This window comes from Mirounga angustirostris, unplaced genomic scaffold, assembly GCF_029215605.1.
Source record: "Mirounga angustirostris isolate CCGP_5_RB_7025 unplaced genomic scaffold, mMirAng1.0.hap1 SCAF_10, whole genome shotgun sequence".
NCBI classification, from domain to species: domain Eukaryota; kingdom Metazoa; phylum Chordata; class Mammalia; order Carnivora; family Phocidae; genus Mirounga; species Mirounga angustirostris.
The window spans coordinates 43168142-43195369 of NW_026991718.1; the positions used below are offsets into that span (position 1 = coordinate 43168142).

Genomic DNA, 27228 nt, shown 5'->3' on the forward strand with positions numbered 1-27228 from the left:
CCCAAGTGAAGGCGTTTGATAATGTTTCAGGGGAAGCATGGATGCCAACGAAGAGGGAATAGAGACTCTTCCTGGTGATACTCTACTCCACCTGCTCAGATCACCATGGAAGCACCATGTTGCACTCTGGATACCACAGCTGAAGAGGATCACTCATGAATTTAATGACCTCAAAGATAACAAGATTCAGAGGAGAATTAATGCCATAGATGAAATACTCAAAGTACTAGTTATATATTGTCCAAAGAGAACAAAATACCACAGATATTATTTGGTTATTATTGTCTTGCAGTGTTTGAGGGTATATTAGTTTAGATGTTCAATGATCACCCTGAGAGAAAGTTTATCAGAATGCAGTCAGCAGATACCTTGTGGTTTTATTGAGCAGCCTCAGAGACAACTGTAGAGGATGAAGGTGGGGATGCACTCCAGTACTATCTCATCCAATATGGTAGACATGAGCTACAATGAATTACTGAGAACTTTAAATGTAGCTAATGCCACATGTCAAAAATGGTAACATTTTGGATACATTTGATTAAGTTAGATATATTATTAAAATTAATTTCAACTGTTTTTTTTTTTTTCCCAATGTGTCTACTAGAAAATTTGAAATTACAATTGTGGCTCACAGTATATTGCTATCAGACAACATGTTCTCATGTTCTTATGACTGTCACTGCAGAAGCCCCAACTCTGCTTCAGCTGTAATAGCCACAAATGTATTTGTGTCATCAATTATGCTTTTGAATATTTAAGTTTATTTTAAGAAAGAGATCTATGGGTAAGAAAATTATTTGAAAACCATGCCAAATTGTTGGCAAGGTAAGGAGAAAACAAAATCTCATCTTACAATGAAATATTATGTAGCAGTTAAATGGAACTAGGGAAGCTATGTGTATTAATGTAAATAAATGAAGGTACATTGTGGGTGAACAAAGCAAGTTGTAAATGATACTTATGTTGAGTTTTAAAACCTACTATATGTTTTCTAGCATATGTCTCTATATAATCACTTGGACAATCGTTTGGAAGACTCACAGCTGACAATAGAAGACTGAACATGGGAAGATAGTAGGGTGAGTGATGGGAAGAGGTTTGCTGCAAAGTTATACAGCCTTATTTATAAGATTGTAATTATTTGTTATAAAGATAATGTGACTGTGTATCAGATTATTATTATTATTTTTACTACTACTACTACTACTACTACTACTACTACTACTACTACTACTACGCTGGGTTCTCTTCCTTTCTTTCCATCCCATGGCTTTTTGACCCTGATGGGAAAATGTTAGCCAGAGAAGCACATGGATAATAGCAGGGGCCCCTGAAAGTTAGTATCAAATTTAGACAACAATGCATGCAAGAAATAGGCAGAGTATCACTCTTCAGGTTATTCAGTGTGAATCTAGGCTTGTTGGGATCACTTGTCCCTTTTGTCTGACTAAACGGTCCCCCTTGTCTGACTAAATGAGGAGCCAAACAGCTTAACAAATTAAACTAAGTAATTAAAACAACAAAAGTAAATTCTTTGGAGTCCACACCAGAAGTTCTGATCAGCTCCAACCTAGAGAGGCCTTACATACCCTGATCATCAGCACAGCTTTTCTGATGTCTCGAACACCATCATACACTAGGCGAGAGGCATCAATGAACTCATTCTCTTCAAATGGTTGAGGGACGTTGGCACTCAGGGCTTCAATAGCAACCTCTACTTGCTCGGCAAAGCGTGGCATCACTGCATTAAACAAAGTGAGAAACAATGTATTAGGTGAACTTTCTCTCATGCTCCCTGTTCCAGCCCTTGGGCAAGGTGGTATGCTCCATGTATTCCAACAGCTCAGTGGAGCTGTGTGCCTACCTTTCCAGTTTGGGGTGGACCCGATTCAGTGGTCTACCACTTACTTTCAGCAGAGGAAGTAAACCATTACTCCACGAGTGGTGATGTTATGCAACGGCAAGTTTTGAAACCTGCTCAGGATTGTGTGGTATAGTGTATATGCGTACATATTTTGTGTTATTATAACCTGAGTTGAATTTCATTTATGCTAGTTACTAGCTATGAAACCTTAGCCAAGTTTTCTTAACTCCTTCTAAACCTGCTTCTTTGTCTATAAAAGAAATCCATAAAATCTTAAGTTTCAATGAAATAATGCATACACATTTATTGGATGGTATTTGGCCCTCAAAAAGCTTGATAAATATTTAACTAATATCATATGCTGAAGTCATAGGTGATGAGCAATAGATTTTAACCTGTAGGACTTCATAGTAACAGGTGAATGAAGTGATCCAACGTATTCCATTTTTTGTTGAAATAGAACTTGAGATTGGAGGTAGGGGGATGGCAGTGGAGGGAGGCTCGCAGAAGGACCTTACAAGAGAGGAGAGGCAATCCCAGGGCACTCCAGCACTAAGCCTAGGGTTAGAGACCAGTAGGCTCAAAGCTGAATTCAGTTTTGTTTCATTTTACCAGGACCATTTTGATGTGAAAGAAGATACATATATAAATTCCTAAAATGTTAGCACCTCTTTCTTTAAACATTAAGACACCTACATACATAGTGGAGGTTTGCGGAAAGTAAATTCAGTGGAATGTCTGGAATACTTCCACTGGCTACTTAAAAAATGCTGCTGATTCACTGATTCTTGAAAATTATAATTCAATTTTCTCAGGTTTTATCTTGTAACAATCAATTCATATGGCAAATGAAAGCCAAAAGCACAATTCATTTTATTTACAAGGACAATAAAATAGAAACATCATTCATCCATTTTCCATTTCTGAACCTTCATGCCTGATTCATCTTTTTACTCATTTTCATCCTCTGTGGATACTTTAACATCCATTTTAATCCCTAGTGAGAGAAACTCTGCTAAATTACTTTACTTTCTAGGGTCAAGGTATTCAAGATAAAACCTTCCTAGAAAAATGTATTTCTACTAGGAAAAGTCCAGCGTTTAAAAGTATATTAAAAAAAAAAAAAAGAGGAGGGTTACAGGAAAACGTTCTTTCAATAGAAATGATCAAAACCAAAGCATGCATGGGGTGAATTTCCTTCTGTGAGTGAATTACTAGGACTGGTTCTCTATACCATTTGAATTTTTCATTTGTGCCTTTGAAATACTTTTACATAAAAGGAATTTGGTGGACATTGAGTTGTACTGCTGTAAAAATCAAACAAAAATATACTTCTAAAAACTACCACATTAAACTAAGGCCATTCCAGCTATCCATTTGTGTTGGGAATAAACTGTTTTACATGACTAAATAATCTAGATCATTGAAATTGACCTCCCTGGGCATGAAAATATTGTTACATGTATTTGGTATTTTCCCATGAGTATCTTTCTTAAATGAAATTACAAATTCCCTTCCCTTCCTAAACTGAAAATTCTGAATATTAATTTCATTCTATTTGATGTCTAAGTGCCATCATGACCATCAACAATTTTACAGATTTGTATGGTACCATCAGTAGCAGTTAACTGCCTGAAGTTTTTTCCGTATCATTTCACTGAAAATTAGTTCTACATGTACATAAAATAACTACACCTACAAATGAATTGGCAAAATATAGAAAAATAGACCAAGGATTAGAACAGGCAATTCACAAAATACTAAATCCCATATTATTGATAAATACATGACACTTCACTAATAATTGGAAAACTTACAGTGTAAACAATGAGAGATCATTTCATACCTCTTGGAATGGGCAAATAAACTAAAGCTTAATAACACCGATCTTACTGAGCATGGGGAAAGAAGGGAACCCTTCTACTGTAGGTGGGAGTCAAATGGACACACATCATTCTGGTAAACACTTTGACAAAATCTAAGTGAAGCCTTCCAGTCCCAACCAGTGAGCTGAGACATTTTCTACAGTAGAGCCAAATATTGACTTCTAAAGAGGCACTGATTAGGAGGGCTGAGTACATTGGAGTCATAGGAACATCTTTTTGTCTCTATGGTTATAGTTGTTTCTTAATAGGTTGAATATTCCAAGAGTTAATAAGAGTTATATTAAATCTAGGAATAAAAGTAACAGCTTTAAGGCATCCCTTCCAACTGGCACTATCCCAGGACTGTTGAGTCCACTAAGTGGGATGCTGGGGAGACACAGGAAGCTGTTCACTCCAGGTTCATGGGCAGTACATCAGGATGGAACAAAATGGACTTCGGGATGTAACTCAGGAGACAGCCAATGTAGTCAAGTGAGTAAGTTCTAAGGTCAAAGTGTTGACCAGGAAAAGCAAACTGAAAAGAGATATCATTTGTGAGAAATTTAAAAATTCATAAAAGAGTACTGTGCATAATTTAAACATATATACATTTTACTACACATGTTCTGAAAATGTACACCACCTTAAGTACAGTGGTTGCCTTTGAGGGGGACGGAGGGACATGGGATGAGGCAGAGGTCTTAAGGAGGCTTCAAGTATATCTTAATTCTTAAGAAAACAGTAATGTGAATCAGATATTGCAAAATGTTAATATTTGTTACACCTCAGGGTAGAAGCAGGGTCTCACTTATATTAGTCTCTGTTCCTTTTTGCTTTGAATCTTCTCATAATTCAAATATTTTAAAAAGATCAACACATTATCCTCAAGACTGTACTTTTTACAGAATAAGGCTCTGAAAAAATAAAGTTCTAGCTCTTGGACCAGAATGTAAAAGAAACCATTTTGATCAACAGTATTATTTAAGTCCCTCAGAAATTGTGACTGTGATCAAATGCCTAATATTCAACCTTAATTAATAACTGCCCACTGCAGAGTTGAGTTAGGTAGGGGTGCCTGGGAGGCTCAGTTGGTTGAGCATCCCACTCTTGATTTCGGCTCAGGTCATGATCTCAGGGTTGTGAGATCAAGCCCCCCTTCAGGTTCCACGCTCAGTGGGGAGTCTGCTTGGGATTCTCTTCCTCTTCCCCCTCCCCCCCCATTTCTCTCTCAAATCAATCAATCAATCAATCAATCAATCTTTAAAAAAAGGTTCAGTTAGGTAGTACCCACCCACTGGACCCTGGCTCTTGGGCACACACCTCTATTTTCATAAAGAACTTCAATGGAATATAAAAGGGTGATCATCAGTGTTGTTGTGTGGCTTTGTTCTGTTTGTGCAAGATTGTTCTGAAGAAGAGCTAAGGAGGAGGAAAAAGCAGGAGGTGACATGTTATCTTTCTTCACCAGCCTCCAGGTTTGATTCTGTGCCCAAGGGAGAGAGAGGAGAGCTAAAACCTAAAAAGGGACCACTTTCATAAGGGGTGCTCTGGGGCCCGAAACATGCCTAGGACTGCTCTGAAACCCCAAGTTTGGAGAAAAGCATTCTGTTTGCTCCAACATGGAGTATAGGATCTCTCTAGGAAGACTGAAGGGGTGGCATGTTGGTGTGAACAACACTGTTGTGGATGTGGCATTATCAGAAGAGGCAGAAAAAACAAAGTTCTTTAATAAAAAGATTGGAACAGAACATAACATCAACCTTCTAAGGGAGAAAAAATGGTGGGAGAGGAGGTACAGAATCCTCACTTTACAAATGGGGGCTCAGAGTTAAATTTATCCTTAATATTCCAATGATCTTATTAGATTCATCAACCTGATAAAACCCACAACTTGAACTAATTCAGTTTTATTTACTTTAACTGAGAAGACATTCATTTCTCTTACCTCAAGTCAGTGTTTTTCTGGGTCTGACCCTCAAGAAAATCTTTCTCTGTGCTCTGCTCTTAAGCACATTCAATACTCATTTATTTATGGCTTGGTCAACTGCTACCACTCTTTAACCAATATACCTTTGCTCTCCATGCTGCTGCACTCTTTCTTGTTTTAGTTTTATACTGTTTTGTTTTCTAAAGTGATAAGACAGAAAAAAGTTCATAGAACAATGATCCATCTTGACAGAACCTAAGATATTAAGCTATGAATTCTTCTAACGCCTCTGGTAATGTCTGAGAAATTAAATATCCCAAAAGTAATACTGAGATAGAAAAAGTCTGAAAAAATATATTTATTCATATACTTCAAATATGATGCTGCTTCTGCTTCCCACTAATTAGGACAGAATACAGCATTGCCTTTGTGATACACACATTATATATTAACAGAGTTTTTGATATAGGATTATATAAATAGAAGTTTCTTTCTAGTTTCTGAATTACATCCCAAAATGTAGACACCACTTTACTGTTATTTATCAGAAATACTGAATTGCTCTTAATAGCTTATATCCTGAAAGGGTGACCAAATTTGGAAATAAACTTGTAAGTTCTTGTTTTACTTTTGTATGCAGAGTGCACACTAGGCCACAGAATGATGACATTCCAAGAGTAATGAAATCAGAGTTCAGCATGCATATAAAAATCAAGGTCGCCTCATTCTAGTGCCTACTGAGATCCTAAAACAGAGGTGAGGAAGATCTAGACTTAATCCTCCAGAGAGACATTAGAAGTGACATTTCAGAACACAGGGTGAATCAGTAAAACGAACAAGAAGTCTCACTAAAGATGCAAATAGGCCTGCTGACAACCGTAAGAGCAAAATCTGAGGTTAACTAGAGGTAGTGGAAATGAATGGCCAACCAACTCCACTGCCCCTAAGTAAACACCTAAAAGGTCCACATCTAACTTTAAACACTCCAATGATTCCCTTTAATATAGAGGGACTCTAAAATCTTTACAAGATATAAACACAAACATCAGACACCTGCCTATCATTTTTATCTATGCCTCTCCACCTACTCCTACATATATTTAAATGTTCCAATTAGACTGACTTATTTAATGTCTTCAAAGGTGACATGGAAACATGCCATGTCATACCAACATGTTCATGATTAATTTATTCTTATACTTAAATATACCTCTTTTTCTTTGGCCCAGGTGAATTCCTCCTCAATCTCTGGTATCTCATTTAGAATTAACTGCTATTGTTAAACCTTCCTTAATTCACAAAGTTGTCAGTTCTCTATAATTTTATAGCATCCTAATTATGTATGTACTGTTATAGTACTTAGTACAATATATTAAAATTGTTTGACATTTCTGTATGTCAACTGTTTTACATTAGGAGTCACTTTTAGAAAGAGACCAGCTCTTCCTTCTTCTTTACATCTTAGGCCCTTATCATGCTTCTGGCACAGCTAATCTATCCAAGTGGGAGAAGGATGAGAAATGAAAGAATGGAATGTAGAAAAGAACTCCCTTGTCATTCACTATTGCAGGGACCAGATGAGCAGTACCATATTTCAATTACTAAGTCTCTTTCTGCCCATCATTTCATATTAGTTCAATAATTTTATTAAATAGTTTCATGAGTCATTAACCAAGTTAATAGTGGGCATTCTAGGTTTGATCACTAGGGACCTTTCAGAAACCTGAACACAGAAGCCTTCCAGGACTGCTTGAGTAGGAGCATCACCACTGAGCAAGGAGAAAGATTCACTATTGTATCCTTGACTAGTTCACCAGGGCCAAACTAGGATATCTGCATGCATATGGATCTCTCAATTGTGGTGGTGCAGTCAACCAACACACTCTTGCGAGTGTGTTCTTTGCACAAACTTCAATACCAAGGAAAGAGAAGAGAAAATGGACAAGGACCTTCTGCTTTAGAGAAAGAACCAGTCTAATAAGTGTTAATATAAAATAAAAAGTAAGAATGAAAATATTTGAAAAAATCTAGAAAGAGAATAAAATATCAAAAGTGGGATGGAATTGTGGCCAACTCCAGTGGAGGAATACATTATACTCCCCCACTGTCCCACCAATCACAAACAGTTATTACGCCTCCATTTTAACAGTTGGAGTTAGAGAATTAGACATTATCAGAATAACTGGAGACAGAAGGTATTATTTTGGGGAGCCTCTGAGGGAATAATATTCCCTTATAGCAAGAGAGTACTGTTTCATGTGCTTTCTATAGGTAATGCATTCTTTCCCCAAAATGGTTTCTATCAGAGACTCCTAAGGGATTTTATTCAAGTGGCCCCCAATTAGATGTTAAGTAAGAGGAGAAAAGAGTATATAGGAGAGTAGATCCAAACCACTGGGGGCACAAATTTGCCCAAAGGAAAGACTGATTGGCATTTAAAAGGCTCTGGGTGTACCTTGTCAGTTCAGCACATTCATGAAGTATAATCATTTAGTGAGGAAACCATCAGAGTCTGAAGCTCCAAGTCATACTCAGTGTAGAAGGAGGGTCCAATGCAAACTGAAGCTGACACTTTTGTAGCTTTGGCACCACTCAAAAATAATGAAGGACAAACCAAAGAAGCCAGCCATCGTTTTATACCAGTTCGGTAGTTTTAGTAAAGAATATCATGATCATTAATTATTAGAGGCGTTCTAGGTTCTCCCCATCTAAACAGGGATCTTTCAAAATTCTGAACTTAGAATCTTTTTTTGAGCTGCTTGCTAATCAAATGGATCTGTAAGTCTACCTCATGAATAATGGCTATTTCATTTCTGTAAGTATTTACAGAAGCATATACTCCCACTAGACATAGATGCTTTCCTTCAAGATACAAGAAAGGCCAGAATCTTGCTGAAGCACTTGGCTAGGATTTCCTGCATTATCCAGACCTTCCACTTCTGACCCTGATTTTGTATCCTCTCACTAATCTGATTATGACTTTAGTCACTTCTGGCAACATAGCTTCTTTCAGATTCTGAGATTAATGTCTGAATATCAGAACCTAAGTCAAATGGAATTTTCCCTAGAGAGGTAATTACTTGTTTCTTCTCTTTGACATGGCACACTGTTATCTTCGAATTATATACTAGCTTCATCTTGTTTCTCTGTACAGTTTCTCAGATCTGTCCTCTGCTCCAAATCCCTTCACCAATCACCTTGAGCCAGTCTTGGCCTTCCTTTCCCCACTATTTAGCTCCACTATTCTCATGACCCTCCTGGCCACATATTGCATAGCTCTATCTTGATTCAGTGGATCTTTTGTGTCCTGGAAGCCACTGTATAAGCAAATAGGTACACTGTGCCAGAAGTTAAATAAGTCACTATTAAGTCTATGTTGTGGGATCTGTCCACATGTCCTAATGTTCTATCCTAATTATACTAGTCATCACCCATATAGTCCATCCCATCTTGATGCATTTGCAAATATGTAGGTGTGATAGTCTCTGAGATGGGCCCCAATGATCCCTCTTCTCCTGGTATTTATGCCACTGTGTGATCCTCTCACTTTGAACATGAGCTGAGACTAGCGACTTGCTCCTAACCAGTAAAATATAGCAAGGAGGATGGGATGTCATTTCTGAGATTAGGTTACAAGAAGATGCTGACTTCTCATTTTGCTTGCCTTTTCTTGCTCTCTCACTTGCTCACTCTGATGATAGACAGTTCATCTATGGAAAAGTCTCTATGGCAAGTAACAGAGAGAGGCCTCTCTGGTCAACAGCCAGTAAGGAATTGAGGCCCTAAGTCCAACAACAAATGAGGAACTGAGGCTTTCCAACAACCACATGAGTGAGTTTAGAGATGGCTCTTTCACCAATTGTTCCTTAAGATGACTGCATCCTTATTAGAGATCTGGAGGCAATGGTACATGGCTAAACTGTACCCAGCCTCCTGGCCCATGGAAATTATGAGACAGTAAAATGTTTATAATGTTAATCCATTAAGCCTTGGGGTGATTTGTTACACAGCTAACTAATAAGTGTGCTATGCCAGAAGTAGAAATATCAGCAAAAATAGATAACAGGACATATTAAATTTATGTTCATTTGCAGCACCTATGCTTGGTCTAGGCTTCTGGATATTTATTGGGTCCAAGAAGATGCATACATGAACCTTGATATTCAATTTTTCACCAGTTAATCAATTTGAGCCTCAGTTTACTCAAGTGTAAAACAAGGATGATAGCTGCCCTTCAGGTTTTATATAAGGTTTAAAAATAATACACTCAACAAATTTTGTATACAGTTTTATATATAAACATAGGCAGTACTTATCCATTGGGAATAAAGTGACAAAACAAGTATGATCTTGCCGTCAAGGCACAAAAAAAGTGAATATATGCAAGATACCATCATACCTGGCACATAAGATGCACAGTAAATGGCTCTTATAGTTATCATCTTCACACTATGAGCCTCTGTATCTACTAATCCACACACCTTTTTCTTTGTTTATAAGCAGGCAGAATCATCCAGTCTCCTTTGGACAGACATGCAACTACATAACTCATCACCAAAAAGTGGCTTTGTGAGAGCAAAATAAACTGAGAATACTCAAATCAGTGCTAAAATCTCTAATTGGGAAGTTTGTACCACTTGTCTTGAAAACTTAGTTTCCCCACTTCTATGCCCTTCTCTCTCCTTGGCAGGACCCCATCACCTTTCTGATGGTTTTACATTCTTAATAGTGAATTTCCTGGGCGCCTGGGTGGCTCAGTTGGTTAAGCGACTGCCTTCGGCTCAGGTCATGATCCTGGAGTCCCAGGATCGAGTCCCGCATCGGGCTCCCTGCTCGGCGGGGAGTCTGCTTCTCCCTCTGATCCTCCTCCCTCTCATGCTCTCTGTCTCTCATTCTCTCTGTCTCAAATAAATAAATAAAATCTTTAAAAAAAATAGTGAATTTCCTTTGAAATCTGCCCTCAGGGCAAGATTTGATATACTCACTCCTAGAATTTTCCATTTTATCCAAGAAGGCCAGTGTTAAACATTGTATCCATTATGTCCTCATCAGATCTATGAGGAAAGGGAGTCTTTAAATAAGTTATGAGACTTAATCAAAAAGCTCGTAACTGGAAAAAAATCAAAACCAGCTTCCCTACCTCATTTTTCCCCCCAAAAACCTCCAACTTAATCTAATATTCTTGTGAAAGTATTCTCCTTCTATCTCAAACTTATGCCACTATTTTATTTAGTTGATTAACTGAATTTAAATTTTGAGCGAAGTATCCTTCAATGCCTTTAGAAATGCTGTAGAGGGGGTAGTAGCAATAATATTTAAATACTCCCTAAATTTAAATCTTACCTTGTCCAGACCAGTGATACACTTACTAGCTTTCACCATGCTTTATCTTGATAACTCATAATCAAGTTAGAAGATGTTGAGCACTGGAAACTAGGGGCAAAGACAAAAGAAGCCCAGTTTAATCTGCTCCTTATTCCCTGGTGACTATTTGTCAGCTGTTCCTACTCTCCAGCAACCATCAGCATCATCCTAGCTAGTCCTAATTCTTCCATTCCATGTGTATTCTTTTTTTCCCCCTCTATTCTGTGTGTATTCCTGGACTTTCTTTCGTCAGAGTCAGTCATCTGTTCCCTCTGTGGGAGTTTCTAAAGGCTGCCATTTTCATAAATTCATGTTTGGAAAATTATAATGTACATTTCAAACATCAAAATCAAATTCAAGTTCCAGAAGGCCATACATAACCCATGAGCTGAATTGTTTGATGAAAGATGAAAAAGGACTGCCTAGAAGAAGGAGGGAAAAAAAAAAACCCTCTAAAATTCATTCATGATAACTACCCTAAGAGAATCAGGGAGCATCCATCTGCTCTTGTCTAGACAAGAGCTTTCTTTCCCTAGGGAAAGAAAATGCTTGCTTGGAAAGTTCTTATATTTTAAAATAAGCATTTCAAAAATAATTACAAATGGTTTATAAGTTAAAAGGAAAGGATGGCACATTTAATTCTGAAACTTAAGGAATGAATAAAGAATTGAGCACGATGCTTTATTGAGCTTATAGTGTTTGTGGAAACCAAACTTGATAACTACAGTTAAATTTGGCATCAGTGAGATTTAAAGGATTAAGATGTTATAATTGCTAAGATTCTGACCTTGATCATTAGGCATGTAAGTTTTAAAAAGGGCACAACCCCCAAATAAGATATTATACAGTGTTAATTATATTTTTCATTTATGTTTAAAAAAAAAAAAAACATTTTACAGCTTCAACTCTTATCAGCCTGGAGGAAATGAAGAGGTGGTCTCAGTTCTCAAGGGGTTAAAATTTAATTCGGAAGCAATACACACCTACATTTATCTAGATAGAAAGGCAGACAGAGGGCAGATAGTTACATTAAGAGACAAATGGGGAAACAGAGTTTGCAACCAGGGCAGTAAGTGGTAGGTGCCTAAAAAGTGACACAGATAATATGAGTAATGAGAGCACAGAGAGGTGGGATTGGCTGGTGTGGTTAGAGAGAGAGGAATTCACTGAGAAGGAAGAATCCAGCTAGTGCTAGAGACTAGGTAAAATACAGAAAGACAAACCAGGTGGGAAGATTATTTCAGAGTCACTTTGACAAGAATAAACAGAACTTTGGTTCTTATGTCCTTTTGTATTTCAGGTCGTCCAGCCACAAGCAAAGCTTCCCATTTTTCCAAATCAAACTATTTCTGGGATATTCCAGTGATATATCACATGTGCTCCCAAACAAGTGACTGTCAGCATATTCCTCTTCTGTAGGATTCAAACAACTATTATTGATGCGGCAGAGAATCTGGGTAAAGGGAACTTACTACTGCCTCAGTTGTGCACAATAAATATATCCTGGCCACCAAGTCCTATGGACACCAACACTAGCCCTGCTGGACAAAATACGCAGGCCCTTCTGCCATCCCACTGCTCCCACCATGGATGCCCCTAATGCTCTTCAAGTGACAAAGAAGTACCACGCTGTTTGCAGTCTCTAGGATTCTACATCCATAATGTGAATCATACAGAATTAAATGAATAGCCTTCCTCTTGGTTTTACTCTGACAAACAAGCACTAGAAAAGTGCTATTTGTTCCAGTATGTTTCTCCTAACTTATGGCACATGAATGTGTAATCGTTGGCCTTTCTATATCCACCCTATCCCATTTCCACTTCCACATCAGAGGTTTATCACCAGCCTAAAATTGTATCTCTTACTTTCTCAAATTGTATCCTCTCCTATGGCTCTTCAGCCCCTCATGCTAAGAGTGCTGGACACGTCTGAATTCTAGCAGAACACAGTACTTATGAACAAGCCAATGTGGGGTAGAGATTTTCATGTTTCTGTTTAGCCAGGGTTTTCTGAGCTAAAATCACTGGTAACCTGGTTTAAAGCATGACTCGGTAGCAGTCCTAAAATAGTGAAGGAACCAGGAGAGATTTACGCGTTTATCTCCCCAGAAATGTGTGTTTACATTTCAAAGGGGAATAAAACCAGGCAACATTCATTTATATCTCAAAGGCTTATAACAAGTAGGAGACCCTTCCTAGAGGGAGTTTATTAACATTAAAGAGCAAAGGCTTCTCTTCTCCTCTCGGGAGGGGAAAAAGGCTGCGGAACACCAATTCCTAGATGAGCTCCCAGATGCATAATTTCGTGGTTCCTCTCCTGTCGCATGGACCTCCTTTGTGGGCATGGAATTCACCTGCCCTCATCACACTGCCTTAAGAGGGACAATGAGGCATGGGAAACTGGCATGGTGAGTAGTAAGTTTGTCCTCTCAGCCAGAAGCTTTGCATTTTCTTTCAGGATAAAGTAAACATAGATAATAAAACACATCAGCCAGATCCCTAAAATATCTAAAGTACGGAGGTTTCAATCATACAGAAAAGGCACTAAGACAAACTACACATTGCCTATTGAAGGACTACTAAGTAGATGAGATTTCCTTCTCATTCTTCCTCTACTTCTGATTTCCCACCACCATGGATACCACAACCACCAAATAAGTAAGATATTTCCTGAATATCCTAATCATTTTGACCTTTCAGAGAGAAATAAGATACTTTATACCAATAGTCAGGGTTATATTAAAATGCATTTAAAATATATTAGGATGTCTAGGGTGAACAATCTTGGTCATTATAGCTTCTGTTGAAATTCATTACTTTCATAATCTAATTTCAAAGTCAGTCATGGAGAAGTGCCTTAGACTGTAATGGCCTTTCCTACCCATAATATCTAATATTTTATCTTCCCAAGAAGCTGTCCCTACTACCTCCTTCTGATGTTGATCTTACCTCTGTCTACACCCTCCACAACCCAATCACTGGGATAGGCAGGTCACCCAGACCTATCCAATCATAAAACCTAATCCCACTAAATACAGTAATCAGTCCAAGTAGAGTAAGCGTACCCTGAAAATGGCCAAACAGATTGCTCTCTTTTGCTATATACAAAGTAGGGGGTGGTGGTGGAGGAAGTTTCTCTTTGTTGTAGAATCTTAAGCTGAAAGCCAGTGGCTGCTACTGGGCTTATTCTCCACTGAAAATTAATGAAATGTAATGTCCTAACTCTTTATATTCATTTTATCAATGCATGTATATTAAGTGCTAATTGTGTGGTAACACTGCTCTAGATCCTAGGTAGTTATAGAAACACTTGCCTCCAGGAACGGACAACCTAGTTGTGGACCACTGAGGCAGACAACGAAGATGACACACTAAACATCAAAAGACTGATAATGTTCCCTGTTGTCTTCAACTGAGAATGAGCCATGTCTTAAAGTATAAGGTCAATACACAGAGGGGGAGGAAGAAATGGAGAACATCATAGTTTTGATTTGCATTTCCCTGATGCTGAGTGATGTTGAGCACTTTTTCATGTGTCTGTTGGCCATGTGGTTGTCGTCTTTGCAGAAATGTCTGTTCATGTCTCCTGCCTATTTCTTGATTGGATTATTTGTTCATTGGGTGTTGAGTTTGATAAAAGTTCTTCATAGATTTTGCATACTAGCCCTTTATCTGATATGTCATTTGCAAATATCTTCTCCCCTTTTGTCGATTGTCTTTTGGTTTTGCTGACTGTTTATTTTGCTGTGCAAAAGCTTTTTATCTTGATGAAGTCCCAATAGTTCATTTTGCCCTTGCCTTGGGAGATGTGTCTAGCAAGAAGTTGTTGCAGCCGAGGTCAAAGAGGTTGCTGCCTGTGTTATCCTCTAGGATTTTGATGGATTCCTTTCTCACATTTAGGTCTTTCATCCATTTTGAGTCTATTTTTGTGTGTGATGTAAGGAAATGGTCCAGTTTCATTCTTCTGCATGTGGCTGTCCAATTTTCCCAACACCATTTGTTGAAGAGACTGTCTTTTTTCCATTGGACATTCTTTCCTGCTTTGTCAAAGATTAGTTGACCATAGAGTTGAGGGTCCATTTCTGGGCTCTCTATTCTGTTCCGTTGATCTATGTGTCTGTTTTTGTGCCAGTACCATACTGTCTTGATAATGACAGCTTTGTAATAGAGCTTGAAGTCCAGAATTGTGATGTCACCAGCTTTCGTTTTCTTTCTCAACATTCCTTTGGCTATTCGGGGTCTTTTCTGGTTCCATACAAATTTTAGATTATTTGTTCCAGTTCTGTGAAAAAAAGTTGATGGTATTTTGATAGGGATTGCACTGAATGTGTAGATTGCTCTAGGTAGCATAGACATTTTAACAATATTTGTTCTTCCAATCCATGAGCATGGAACGTTTTTCTATTTCTTTATGTCTTCCTCAATTTCTTTCATGAGTATTTTATAGTTTTCTGAGTACAGATCCTTTGCCTCTTTGTTTAGATTTATTCCTGGGTATCTTATGGTTTGGGGTGCAATGTAAAACAGTATGGAAGTTCCTCAAAAAGTTGAAAAGAGAGCTACCCTATGACCCAGCAATTGCACTACTGGGCATTTACCCCAAAGATACAAATGTAGTGATCTGAAGGGGCACCTGCACCACAAACTTTATAGCAGCAATGTCCACAATAGCCAAACTATGGAAAGAACACAGATGTCCATCGACAGATGAATGGATAAAGAAGATGTGATATATATATATATATATATATATATATATATATATACACACACATATATATGTGTATATATATGTATATATGTATATATACACATACACACACACGCAATGGAATATTACACAGCCATCAAAAAAAATATCTTGCCATTTGTAACAACGTGGATGGAACTAGAGGGTACTATGTTAAGTGAAATAAGTCAATCAGAGAAAGACTATCATATGATCTCACTGATATGTGGAATTTAAGAAACAAGGCAGAGGATCATAGGGGAAGAGAGGAAAAAATGAAACAAGATGAAACCAGAGAGGGAGACAAACCATAAGACTCTTAATCTTAGGAAATAAACTGAGGGTTGTTAGAGGGGAGGGGGTGGGGGCATGGGGTGGCTGGGTGATGGACACTGGGGATGGTATGTGTTGTGGTGAGTATTGTGTAAGACTGATGAATTGCAGACCTATACCCCTGAAACAAATAATACATTATATGTTAATTAAAAAAAAAAAAAAGAAATGGGACAGGAAGGACACAGGAAGGACAGTGGAGGCAGCATGGATGTGTTTTGCCTGGAAAATAATAACCACGCCTGTCTGGATAAAGCAGAGTGTTCAAACAGAGGATTCATGGGCAACAACTGTCCATGTTAGGTGCAGTCACCAGAAAGCCAGGAAACAGTGATACATTTATTCCAAAATCAATGATATTGACCAACCTCAGACAACAAAACATCAGGCCACATAGGAGAAGCTGTGGCCCAGAGGCATTGACTAGTTTAAAGTTATAGTTAGTTGCCAGAAGTCAAAGAATGAAGTTCTTCTGATTCCTAATCTGGATTTGTTCAACTACATTGTACTGACACAGCTTTACCGCTCATTACTATTTCCAATTTTGATACTTTGTTTGCTGATCCTCTTACATTTTCTAGGCAAAATATATAGAAATGGTATAAAAAGTTCCCCTTTGTTCTTATGAAAACTTTACAAAAGCATAGGAGTAAAAATTATACCATCTCTACTTAGTGAAGGAAGTAATCTAAGAAGGCAATATACTATATGATTCCAACTACATGACATTCTGGAAATGACAATACTGTGGAAGCAGTAAAAAGATCAGTGGAACCAGGGGTGAGGGGTGGGGGGGGGAGGGATAAATAGGTGAAGTACAGGTAACTTTTAGGGCAGTGAAAATATGCTGTATGATACCGTAATGATGGATACAGGTCATTATACATTAGTCTAAGCCCACAAAAAGTATAACATGAGTGAACATTACTGTAAGCTATGGACGTTGGGCCATTATGATGGGTCAGTGCAGCCTCTTTAATTGTAACAAATGTACTACTCTGAAGGGCATTTTGATCACAGGGGAGCCTATGCATGTGTGGGGTCAAGGGGTACATGGGAAATCTCTGTACTTTGCCCTCAGTTTTGCTATGAACATTAAACTGCTCTAAAAAATAGTCTTAATTAAAAAAAAAGAGAGAGAGAAAGAAAGCAAGCAAGCAAGAAAGAAAAACTATACCATCTGTTTGGACATGTTCTCCAAAATACTGGAATTTTAATCTCCACATATGGAGTACCCACTAACATGGAGTTCTCATTTAAAATACTTTTTTTTTTCTATTTCCTTTTTTTCACCTCTTTTTATCTGTGCCCTCTGAAGAGGGAATTGCCAGCAGAATCTCAAAGATCTCTCAACCCAACCACATTCACATTGCCACAAACTTGTATCAGATATCAAATTTATAAAAATGACATTTCAATATCATCCATTTGGTGAAGATGAGCTACTCTTTATACATCTAAATATGCTATGACTGAATGTACTTCCACCCCCCTCAATCTCCTGGAGCAATCTGATTTTGTAAATGAGATCTCTGAAGATGGGTCTAGTCAACTGTGCATGCTGTTGGCAATTTGTTATAATTCAGGTTTTACTGAAAAGCCCATCAAATATACTATGTAAGTATTTAATGGGTCTGATGTAGATCAGGTTTGTGTTTTCATCACCCTAGATAGTTTGATAAAAAAAAAAGAGGTAAATTTTTATATAATGTTGCCCTAGGATTTTAGCATACTAATAATCCACAAAATTATTTTCACAAATTTAATTCAGCATTCATAAAAACACAAAAAGCACTCTTCAACAAAACACTGTCTTTACTGAGAAAGTAATTCATGGAGAATCAACTACAGACTGTTATGTCACTCTTTGGATCCCTTTCAATTTCTAGCCACTCAGAGAAGGCAGCCAGGTGGTAAAATGGGAGTCCTTCTGCAGAGGCTGTCCCTGGCAACATTTCCATGTCTAAATGGGGGCTGGCCTATGTTTGCAAACCCCTTCAGCAGCAAAGTCTGGTCTAGTCAAGACTTGGAATGTTCAGCCCTTTTTTAGATTCTTCTCTGTAATATATATGTAATTCTTCTCTTACCCCACCCCCTTCACTTCTTTTATTTTATGGTCATGGTACATAAGATCCATTTTGCCTTGTTTAAACTTGTCGCTATTTGGGGATATTTCTTCCCCTTAGAGCAGCTATTCTGAATGGAGGTTATTTTGCCCACCCTTCAAGGATATCTGGCAATATCTAAAGATACTTTTATGGTCTTTTATGACTTTTATGGTCACAACTTGGAACGGGGAAGAAAAGAGGTCCTCTAAGCATCTAGTGGGTAGAGGCCAGCAGTGCTAGGTATCCTATAATGCACAGGACAGCTCCCCTCCCTCAAGAAATAATTACCTCAACTAAAAAGTCAGTGGTACAGAGATTGAGAACTTCTGCCTTAAGGTCTGGGATATAACAATTCAGACATAAAACTGGGTAGAATCTGGTAGGTGGTGGCAGGCAGAAGAAAACATGATATTTTGTCTTCCGTATTCTGGACTCCTCTTCTTTTTCTTCATCCTTCCTTTTGGTACCTTCTCCCCCCTTGCCCACTACCCCTGTGTTCTATCCCCAAAATAAAATGTACTCTCAGGACAAAGTTTAATAAGCTCATATAAAAAAAAGTGAACAATGTGGCTCTCATTAAAAAAAAAAAAAATCAAACAAAGCATTAGCCCAAAGGTAGAAATCTGGGTATTAATGATATGCATAGCAGTTTTTATATTGAGGACATAGGTCTCCAGAGCACAGCCAGACAGTGACAAAAAGACTAACTGAACAAAACTGCACAACCACAATCGCAGAACTGCTCCCTCCAACTCCAAGTGTCTAGTACAGTCCTAACAATTCTCATTAGCATGGGTGAGTTAACAGCTCAAGCTTTTGCTTTCATTTCTTTGACAACCTCTCTAGTTACTCCTAAGAAGCAGTATTGTTTCGGTTTAGGAGAGAGAAAACTGAAGAAAGAAGCAAAAGAATGTATATCCATTGTATATTCTAGTTCTGAGCCCAACAACATCTACTTTTCCTTGACACGTATTCCTGTATGTTCAATTACAGTTGTGTAGAAACTATTTCAATCTCTTCTACCTGATTATTTTCCTAGTTATCATCAATAGTTCTTGAAAAATTTAAAGAGCCTTGTCCATCTTCCCTGTTCAATTAAGAACTGTATGTGAACATCAGAATCTCAAAGGTATCTTTAGTTAAGTCCCCAGAGTATTCAATCACTGCAAGGAAGGGTTGAAATGAGAGTTTTAAAAGCTCTACAGTGAACAACTAAGAGAAAAATCTTGATGAGCAACAACAATCCTGGATGGATTGCTCTGTTTCATATTTCATTGATTTTGTTGTTTAAGAAAGAAAGAAAGAAAATCAACCAGAAAATTATTTACATTTCAAGAGTTTGAGTGAAATTAGGTAAAAATAGTTCAACCAACTAAGCACGTTGCCCTTGCCTTTAAGCAGATTTTGACCTAATGGGCACTGTACCTTCTGTTCATTAAAGCAGCCCAAAATACAATGAGAAAACAACTCCAGAATGTCTCTTAAACAATGCCTGGGTTCTTGGTGTGCACAAAGTCACATGTAAATTGGCAATATGCTCTGTGTCTTTCAACTATTACAATGAGCATTCCACCCAGTCATGAGCAGGCATGCGTTGAAAGTCCTGTCTTCATACCTTCCACCCTTCTCTGCTACTCTTTCCCCAGTGTCAGACCCAAGGGAGTGGTCAATACCCCATGTAAAGCTGAGACTTTGTAACAGATTACAGCTAAAGGGCCAGAAACTGAGAGCCACAGAAATGTGAGGAGGTCCTCTAAGAAAAAAAAAGAAGTCCTTATACTGGAGAGTAAAATGCCGGTTTCTAATTCTTCCAAGTGAGGGAAGAAACTGTAGCACTTGCTTTGTGCTGCTTTACTGAATGCAAAAGACAAGCCTATTTGAAAGAAAAGAGTGCTAAATTTCAACTAATTAAAATGTAGATATATCTTATTATCATTACTGGTATTATTTCTAATTCTAAGTCTGTGATGATTCTCAAGAGCAACAATCCTTAGATGTGCTCTTTATGATGTGATGTTACCCTATTCCCTTTCTGCTTATATTTCAAAGAGAACAACCAAGGTCCATGTTTATTGCTGTTTTTCCTTGCTATTTCAGACTAACAAACATCTACAGAAGTCTTTGTAAATAACCTTTTCCCTGTAGAAGGAAACCTATTTCAACTAACATGTTGTTTCATGTAGAACTTGGAACACTGCTTTATGTGACCTTTCAGAAACACATTTGTTTTTTTAAATCCTAATAGGTTCCACAGTCCATCTACAGACCAGGAAAGGCCCACATTGAAGTTTGAGAGGTCCTTGTGTGCCTACATAGGACTCAGTTCATTTCCTATCCACAACCCCATCCAAAGTAAACTTAAATTCTCTTTTTCTATCCCTTTGTGTTCTTTCCTTCCCTGAACTTTCTAACCACTGTTTCCCACCCAATACACACACACACACACACACACACAGTATTAGGGACATGAGAAAGGGTCTGAAGCCCAGTGACACTAGTCAAGAGTAAAAACTACTAAAAACAGGTCAGTCTTCGACACAACTTTTCAAAGGGATGGGCTGTTCTGCTAACTTAGTGAAAGTAAGCCTTTTTTTTCTCCACCCCAATGCACCAGAGAGCTATGACAGGCTCCGATGTGTAACCCAGTCTTAGCACAGCAGTGATCCCCTAGTGGACAGCACGTGTTCTGGAAGAGGGCATGGAAGGCTTTCCTAGAGGAGCAAGGCACATATTCAAACTCTGACCCTTTGTTGGCAGCAACCACCCCCTTTCTGTGAGCATTTCATATCCAGATACTACCTACAGCCTTTATGCTTTCTCCTTCCTCGAGGTCCTATCTTCTCAAGAAATAGATGGAGAAATGGTTTCTAGTTCAAGATTCCAAGTCCCCATCACATCTCCACTGTTTTCTACACTTGTGACCTTTTTCCAGTCTCTTGAGTCATTTAAACCTCCACTTTCACATGCATAGTTGCAGATAATAAAAATCTGCCTACTTCATAAGGCCCTTGTGAGAATCAAGGGAGATTATAGGGGAAAACTATAAAGTAATATGTACATGCAAAGCAATAAAGTTGTTATTCTGCTAAAGTTATTCAAATTCAAACTCAAGAAATCAAGAGTATCTCTGTTATGATCAGGTGTAATTTAGAAGCACAGAGGCCTATAAAAGACAATGAAAAAGATTAATCCAAATATGGAAATTAATCATGGCATTGACATTTTGGTTGAATCTAATATCCATGTTTACCTGTCTCAGAGAGCAATTTTGTAGCTTCCAGAACCTTCTCAGTATAAACACCAGCTTCATAATTCTCCATCTCAGCATTAATGATGTGTATCACTCGAGCTGCCCGGCCCCTGATGGCCCCTGCGGTCCGGTCCAGGGTGTCCACGTCCCCTTCTTGCAGGGCTATCACACACTTGTTCACATCCTCCAAGATGTGATTCTCTGCAGAGGAAACACATACATATTTATATGATTTTATACCACTCACACACTTAATAAGCAACCTAAGAGAGATTCATCAACTTCATGAGCCATCACCTTGCACATCTCAATACATACAATACTGAAATAACATTTAAAGAATGTATTTTATAATTATAGTAGCAGTTCTCAAACTTGAGCACCAGCCAGAGGGCTCATAGCATCATACAGAATGCCAAGGTATCACTCCTACTAGAGTTTCTGACTCAGTAGGTCTGGGGTGGGCCCAAGAAATTACATCTCTACCTGGTTCCCAGGTGATGTTAATGCCGTGGGTTTGGGGACCATACTTTCAACACCATACTTTGAGCATCCCTTTAATATTTGAGATTTATTGCATTTTAAGAGTGGATGTGGCAGGAGTGTCTGGGTGGCTCAGTCAGTTAAGCATCTGACTCTTGGTTTCAGCTCAGGTCGTGATCGTTCTGGGATCCAGCCCTGCTTCAGGCTCCCTGCTCAGCAGGGAGTCTGCTTGTCCCTCTCCCTCTGCTCCTACCCTCCCCCCCCACACACACAACCACACTCTCACTCTTTCTCTCCTAAATAAGTAAATCAATCTTAAAAAAATAAAATAAAAAGTGGTTGTGGCAGTGAACATGAAGCCAACCTGATCAGGCAGAAACATTTCCAAACATGACCAGAATCAAGCTCGGGGTGCATGCTCGTTTGATCATGTTTTTATTAAGGAGACATTTAAGAGAAACTCTAAAATGACCAATACCACCTAATCATTTTTTTAATGTCATGTCATGCACAAGGTACATACAACAGGAAAACAGACCAGATGAAGGGGATGACAGTGTTTTCCACAGTTAAAATATAATCCAGTCTTGTGGCTGGCTCCCTCAGATTAGAGTCAAGGTCAGTGATCACTCTCCCTCATTGCCCAAAGTAGAATCCAGGCAGGCAGGTTGCGAGTTTCACTCTCTAGTGGCAGAGTGAATACATGCAATTTGGTCCCTTATGGTTTTGCACATATGCAATTTTGTATTTCTTATGCCCAAAGTGAGATCTGTAATTATGTCTCTTGAACACTCTTTAGAAACAGAATTTTAAGGAATGTTGAAAAAGTTTAGTGCTCTGTGGAAAGAAAAGAACTTAAGCTGAAAATACACACACACACTATAAATAAAGAGAACAGTGAGAAATAATCTTAAATAATCTGGTAACTTTTAAAAAATCATAACTGCCAAATTCAATAAATAGTTAATAAAGGATTAAAATAAATTATTACCTCCTTGAGAATTTTCTCGGGCTAGCTCTGAATTAAAAATTCCTAAATAGGGAAAGAGGGAAAGGTACTGAGCCACCACCAGTCTCCACCACAGATCTCTCCTGCTTTCATTAAACCAGTCACTCAGAACGAATATCTGTTCTTTTAGGCCCCTAGGCAGAAACTTGCAAAGTATAACTTACTTTTCATAATGGAACCTCTGTTTTGACCTCATACAATAGAATTTCCTCATTCAAACCATTATGAATTTCTGATTTCTACATTCTCTAGTTCTTTAATTTCAAATCAAAATTAAAATAGAAAAAAAGGCATTTTAATTTTAATATTCAGATTTAAACTCACAAAAAGTACTTCCTGAATGCTGACATTTTCCTGAGTAAAACAGAAACAAATGTGAAAATACAGACTTTAAGAAGTTTTCAGTTTGGGGGCGCCTGGATGGCTCAGTCATTAAGCGTCTGCCTTCGGCTCAGGTCATGATCCCAGGGTCCTGGGATCGAGCCCCACATCGAGCTCCCTGCTCCGTGGGAAGCCTGCTTCTCCCTCTCCCGCTCCCCCTGCTTGTGTTCCCTCTCTCACTGTGTCTCTCTCTGTCAAATAAATAAAATCTTAAAAAAAAAAAAAAAAGGAGTTTTCAGTTTGGTTAAGAAACTTCTGAAAACCACCTCTTTCTGAGATCCTGGTTTGTGTTATGCAAACTCACTTAAAAGGACAGCTGAGAAAAAGGTTTACTCAAACTTGGTACAGGGTTTCAAATACAAAAGTTTGATTTTGAAAGGCCTCTCTTACTGCCCAGCTTACCACCCTGCTGGATCTTGCCAGACTATTCAAATGTGCCCTTGTCCCCAAAAGTAACCAACTGGGAGGGGCTGCATGTCAAAACCCTGCATCCATCTTCTATTTTCTTTGACTAAAACAATAGAAGAACAGCAACACTACTGCTTTTCCATGCATAGTTTATAGATTGAATTTTAGATTCCATCTCTATTCTGAAAGCAGAACAGAGATGGAATGTGTTAATTATATTAGATCCTAATAATCTCTCTGGAGTTGATTTAAAAAAAAATAATTCTAAGAAGCCCACTCATAACCTAATATCTTAAAATGAAATGATAATTTTTTTCTTTAAAACCTATTTCCCAAACTAGAAATGTGCAACTAATTTAATTAGGACACCAGAAAAAAATATGCTTTAATAGATCTAAATGATACGTATTTGAAGGAGGCTAGCAGAAGCTGGAAATCCAGGATATCAAAAGCATTGCTTTTAATTAGTCAAATCATCAACTAATTTGTTCAGTGGTTAGTTTAGTTAATCATGCTGTGTGAATAAAGTGTAAATTTTACAATTTATTGACTAATTTTTCTTAATCAGCTTTTTTTTTTTTTTGAAATGTTAAGATAGTTTACTCAACATTTCCCAGCATTTTCCATTTAGGGGTACCCCTTTTATGGGAAAATGAATCACAATTCCCTCCTGATAGTAGTTATATCGGCGGATGGTATATATGTAAAAGCTAGGATTTGGAATGTTTTGAAACAGATTTGCATTTTTTTTAAAGATTTTATTTATTTATTTGACAGAGAGAGACACAGTGAGAGAGAGAACACAAGCAGAGGGAGTGGGAGAGGGAGAAGCAGGCTTCCCGCTGAGCAGGGAGCCCGACACGGGACTCGATCCCAGGACCCCGGGATCACGACCTGAGCTGAAGGCAGACGCTTAACTGACTGAGCCACCCAGGTGCACCAGATTTGCATTTTCTTAAGCTCAGTATGGACAATGTATATGCGAAAGAATAGGACCTGTTCATATAGGCATGTTAATTGATCAAAAGATCCTACACAGTGTATATATGGAGTCCCGACCCCTTGTAATAACTTCTCCCCTCCTCTCCTTCTCCCTCCACCCTCAGGTGTAGGGCCCACAAGTCTGGAAGCACACCAGTCTAGGATCTATCAAGAGATACAGTGAATTATTTGAAGGCGGACTCCGTCCCTCATTCATATTTGCATTCCTGACAGTGCCTTATACACAGCAGGTAATCAAAGAAAAAGCACTGACTAAACATGTCTATTGAAAGGAAACCATTATGTATTTTTATCCTAAGGTATTTTCAAGAGAAAGAACTCAAGAAGTCAAAACAGGAATGCTCTCCCAACTAGAAAAGAATACAGTAGAAAAAGTAATAATAAAAAGCATGGGTATTCCAGAGAGGGCTCCATGGCGGGGAAAAACTCCTCAGGTTCTTTGGACGTTACACTTGGATAGGAAGCGTGGTTTTTAAATATATCATAAAATACTTGACTGCAATATATTTTGCAATAAACTTGCTTGAATTTTTGCAGCCTTACTATTTCAGAAAAGATGTAATTTTGTTATAAAAAATCACTGATGACCAAAGGACTTATTATAAACATCAAAGGTACAGATTCTAAATCCAAAACCAAAGTTCACTGTTTCCTTTTAAGAACTCACACAAACTCAAGACCCTGGAGCCAAAAGAAAAATAAGAACAGGCAAACAACAAAACGCTTGGACATTATGGGATGGAGTTAATCTCTTCTTCAGATCTTAGATGCCTGCTATTATGTGAGCCAAACCCAAGAATTAAACTGTCACATGGTTAATGCCAAGACACTCATTTTAAACCACTATTAAAAATTATAGTTTTTACCCAGTGGGAAAAACGTAAGTGTTCTAACACAGCCATTTCACTTTTTTACAAGCCCGGGCCACTTCTGAAAATTGGTTTTGCTCCTGTAATGTTAATAGCTAGCATCATTGCTCCTCAAACTTGTTGCATTTCTTATGGACAAATTAAACTCTCAGGTACACAGATTCAGGTAGCATGAACAAAACAAAACTGTAGTCTTTTAAAAACAAAGATCTTTGCTTGCTTTTCGTTTTTGTTTTTTTTTAAACAGAGTTTCCTGCCAGGACAGATATTCCCTTAAGAAGAAACTGATACATAAAATGTCATTAATGCCATTCCAAAAGATCTCCTGGGCCAAACTTGCAATTTACTGATGCAAATGTTTTGGCTTCAGCTCGGGAGAGGAGAGGAGAAGTAGTTTCCCCAACAATTGGGCCATATCCATAGCCTACTGGCAGGACAGAGTAGACTGTGTCATTATTTGTCAAGCCCGGCTGTGGAAAGGTACCAGCCACCTCCAACTGTCAACTCCAAAGGCATGCTCCAGCAGGCCCTGCCAAGGCTGGCTCCCGGAGAACGCCTGTTCATTTTCCTGTCATGGCATGCCACAGTATTTGTACCACTGGGGTTGGACTGCACAGTGTTATCAGTGGAAGCCAAAGCCTTTCCTTGTTGCTGGTAATAATGAGATGTACAAAGGAATGGCAGGGAGAAAGGGGGCGAAGGGGCAGGGCTGGGGGAAGAAAATTAAGAAAAAGCTTTGCAGAATTGAAACAGTCTGAGATAAAACCGCCTCACCTTGCTTTTCCCTACCTTCAGAAAATTTTGTACATGTATTTAAAGAAAAGGAGAAGTTGGGAAGTTTTTAAATTCTGAAATGATTCGTCTTTTTTTTTTTTTAAAGATTTATTTATTTATTTATTTGACAGAGAGAGACACAGCGAGAGCAGGAACACAAGCAGGGAGAGTGGGAGAGGGAGAAGCAGGCTTCCCGCGGAGCAGGGAGCCTGATGTGGGGCTCCATCCCAGGACCCTAGGATCATGACCTGAGCCGAAGGCAGATGCTTAACGACTGAGCCACCCAGGCGCCTGAAATGATGCATCTTTGAAAAAGGCAGTCCAGGCATATTTTCTACTCATTCGCAGGCAAAAGGGGATGCAGAAGCAAATTTCCAGGGGCTATGAGGATTGCTGTGAGATCTGAGGCTGGTGAGGGAGAGCCCCTGCCCTGTCAGGGGGCCACTAGAGTCTCCTGGCAGAGACTGACTAGATACAAGGGGTGGCCACTCATTTATTCCACACCACCCAAATCTCCCCAACATGCCTATCTCAACAATTTCTAAGCACTGCACGAGAGATGCATTTTTCAGATACCTTTTACATGGTTGGGACTTGGCCATCGCCAAAGCCAATCCCAGAAAGGGCAACGTATTGAGTTCTTTATCAGCTAGCCCTCAAATTCGGGTGTATTTAAATGAATAGCTGCTTTGAAAAGTCACCAAAACATACCACCTTAGGAATGAAAAACAAGAAACGTTTCTGAAAGGAATGAGAGAGTGGAATGAGGATACCAGAGGTGGGGAGAAGAGAACCAGTGTAAGCTGGATGTGCCATAGGAAATTTCCTGCTATCTTGACTTACTGAGAACTACATAGCTTCT

General features: G+C 38.5%; 1 protein-coding gene across 6 annotated transcripts in view; it reads right to left on the reverse strand.

Annotated features, from left to right (window-relative positions):
* CTNNA2 (catenin alpha 2) overlaps positions 1-27228 on the reverse strand; it is a 969847-nt gene that overhangs the window by 87113 nt on the left and 855506 nt on the right. For all 6 annotated transcript variants that reach the window (XM_064573571.1, XM_064573572.1, XM_064573570.1 and 3 more), the window contains 2 exons: positions 21441-21641; positions 1590-1741 (listed from right to left, as the gene is read on the reverse strand). In XM_064573571.1, the coding sequence (XP_064429641.1) occupies positions 1590-1741; positions 21441-21641 (353 nt within the window). The remainder of the gene's footprint in view (positions 1-1589; positions 1742-21440; positions 21642-27228) is intronic.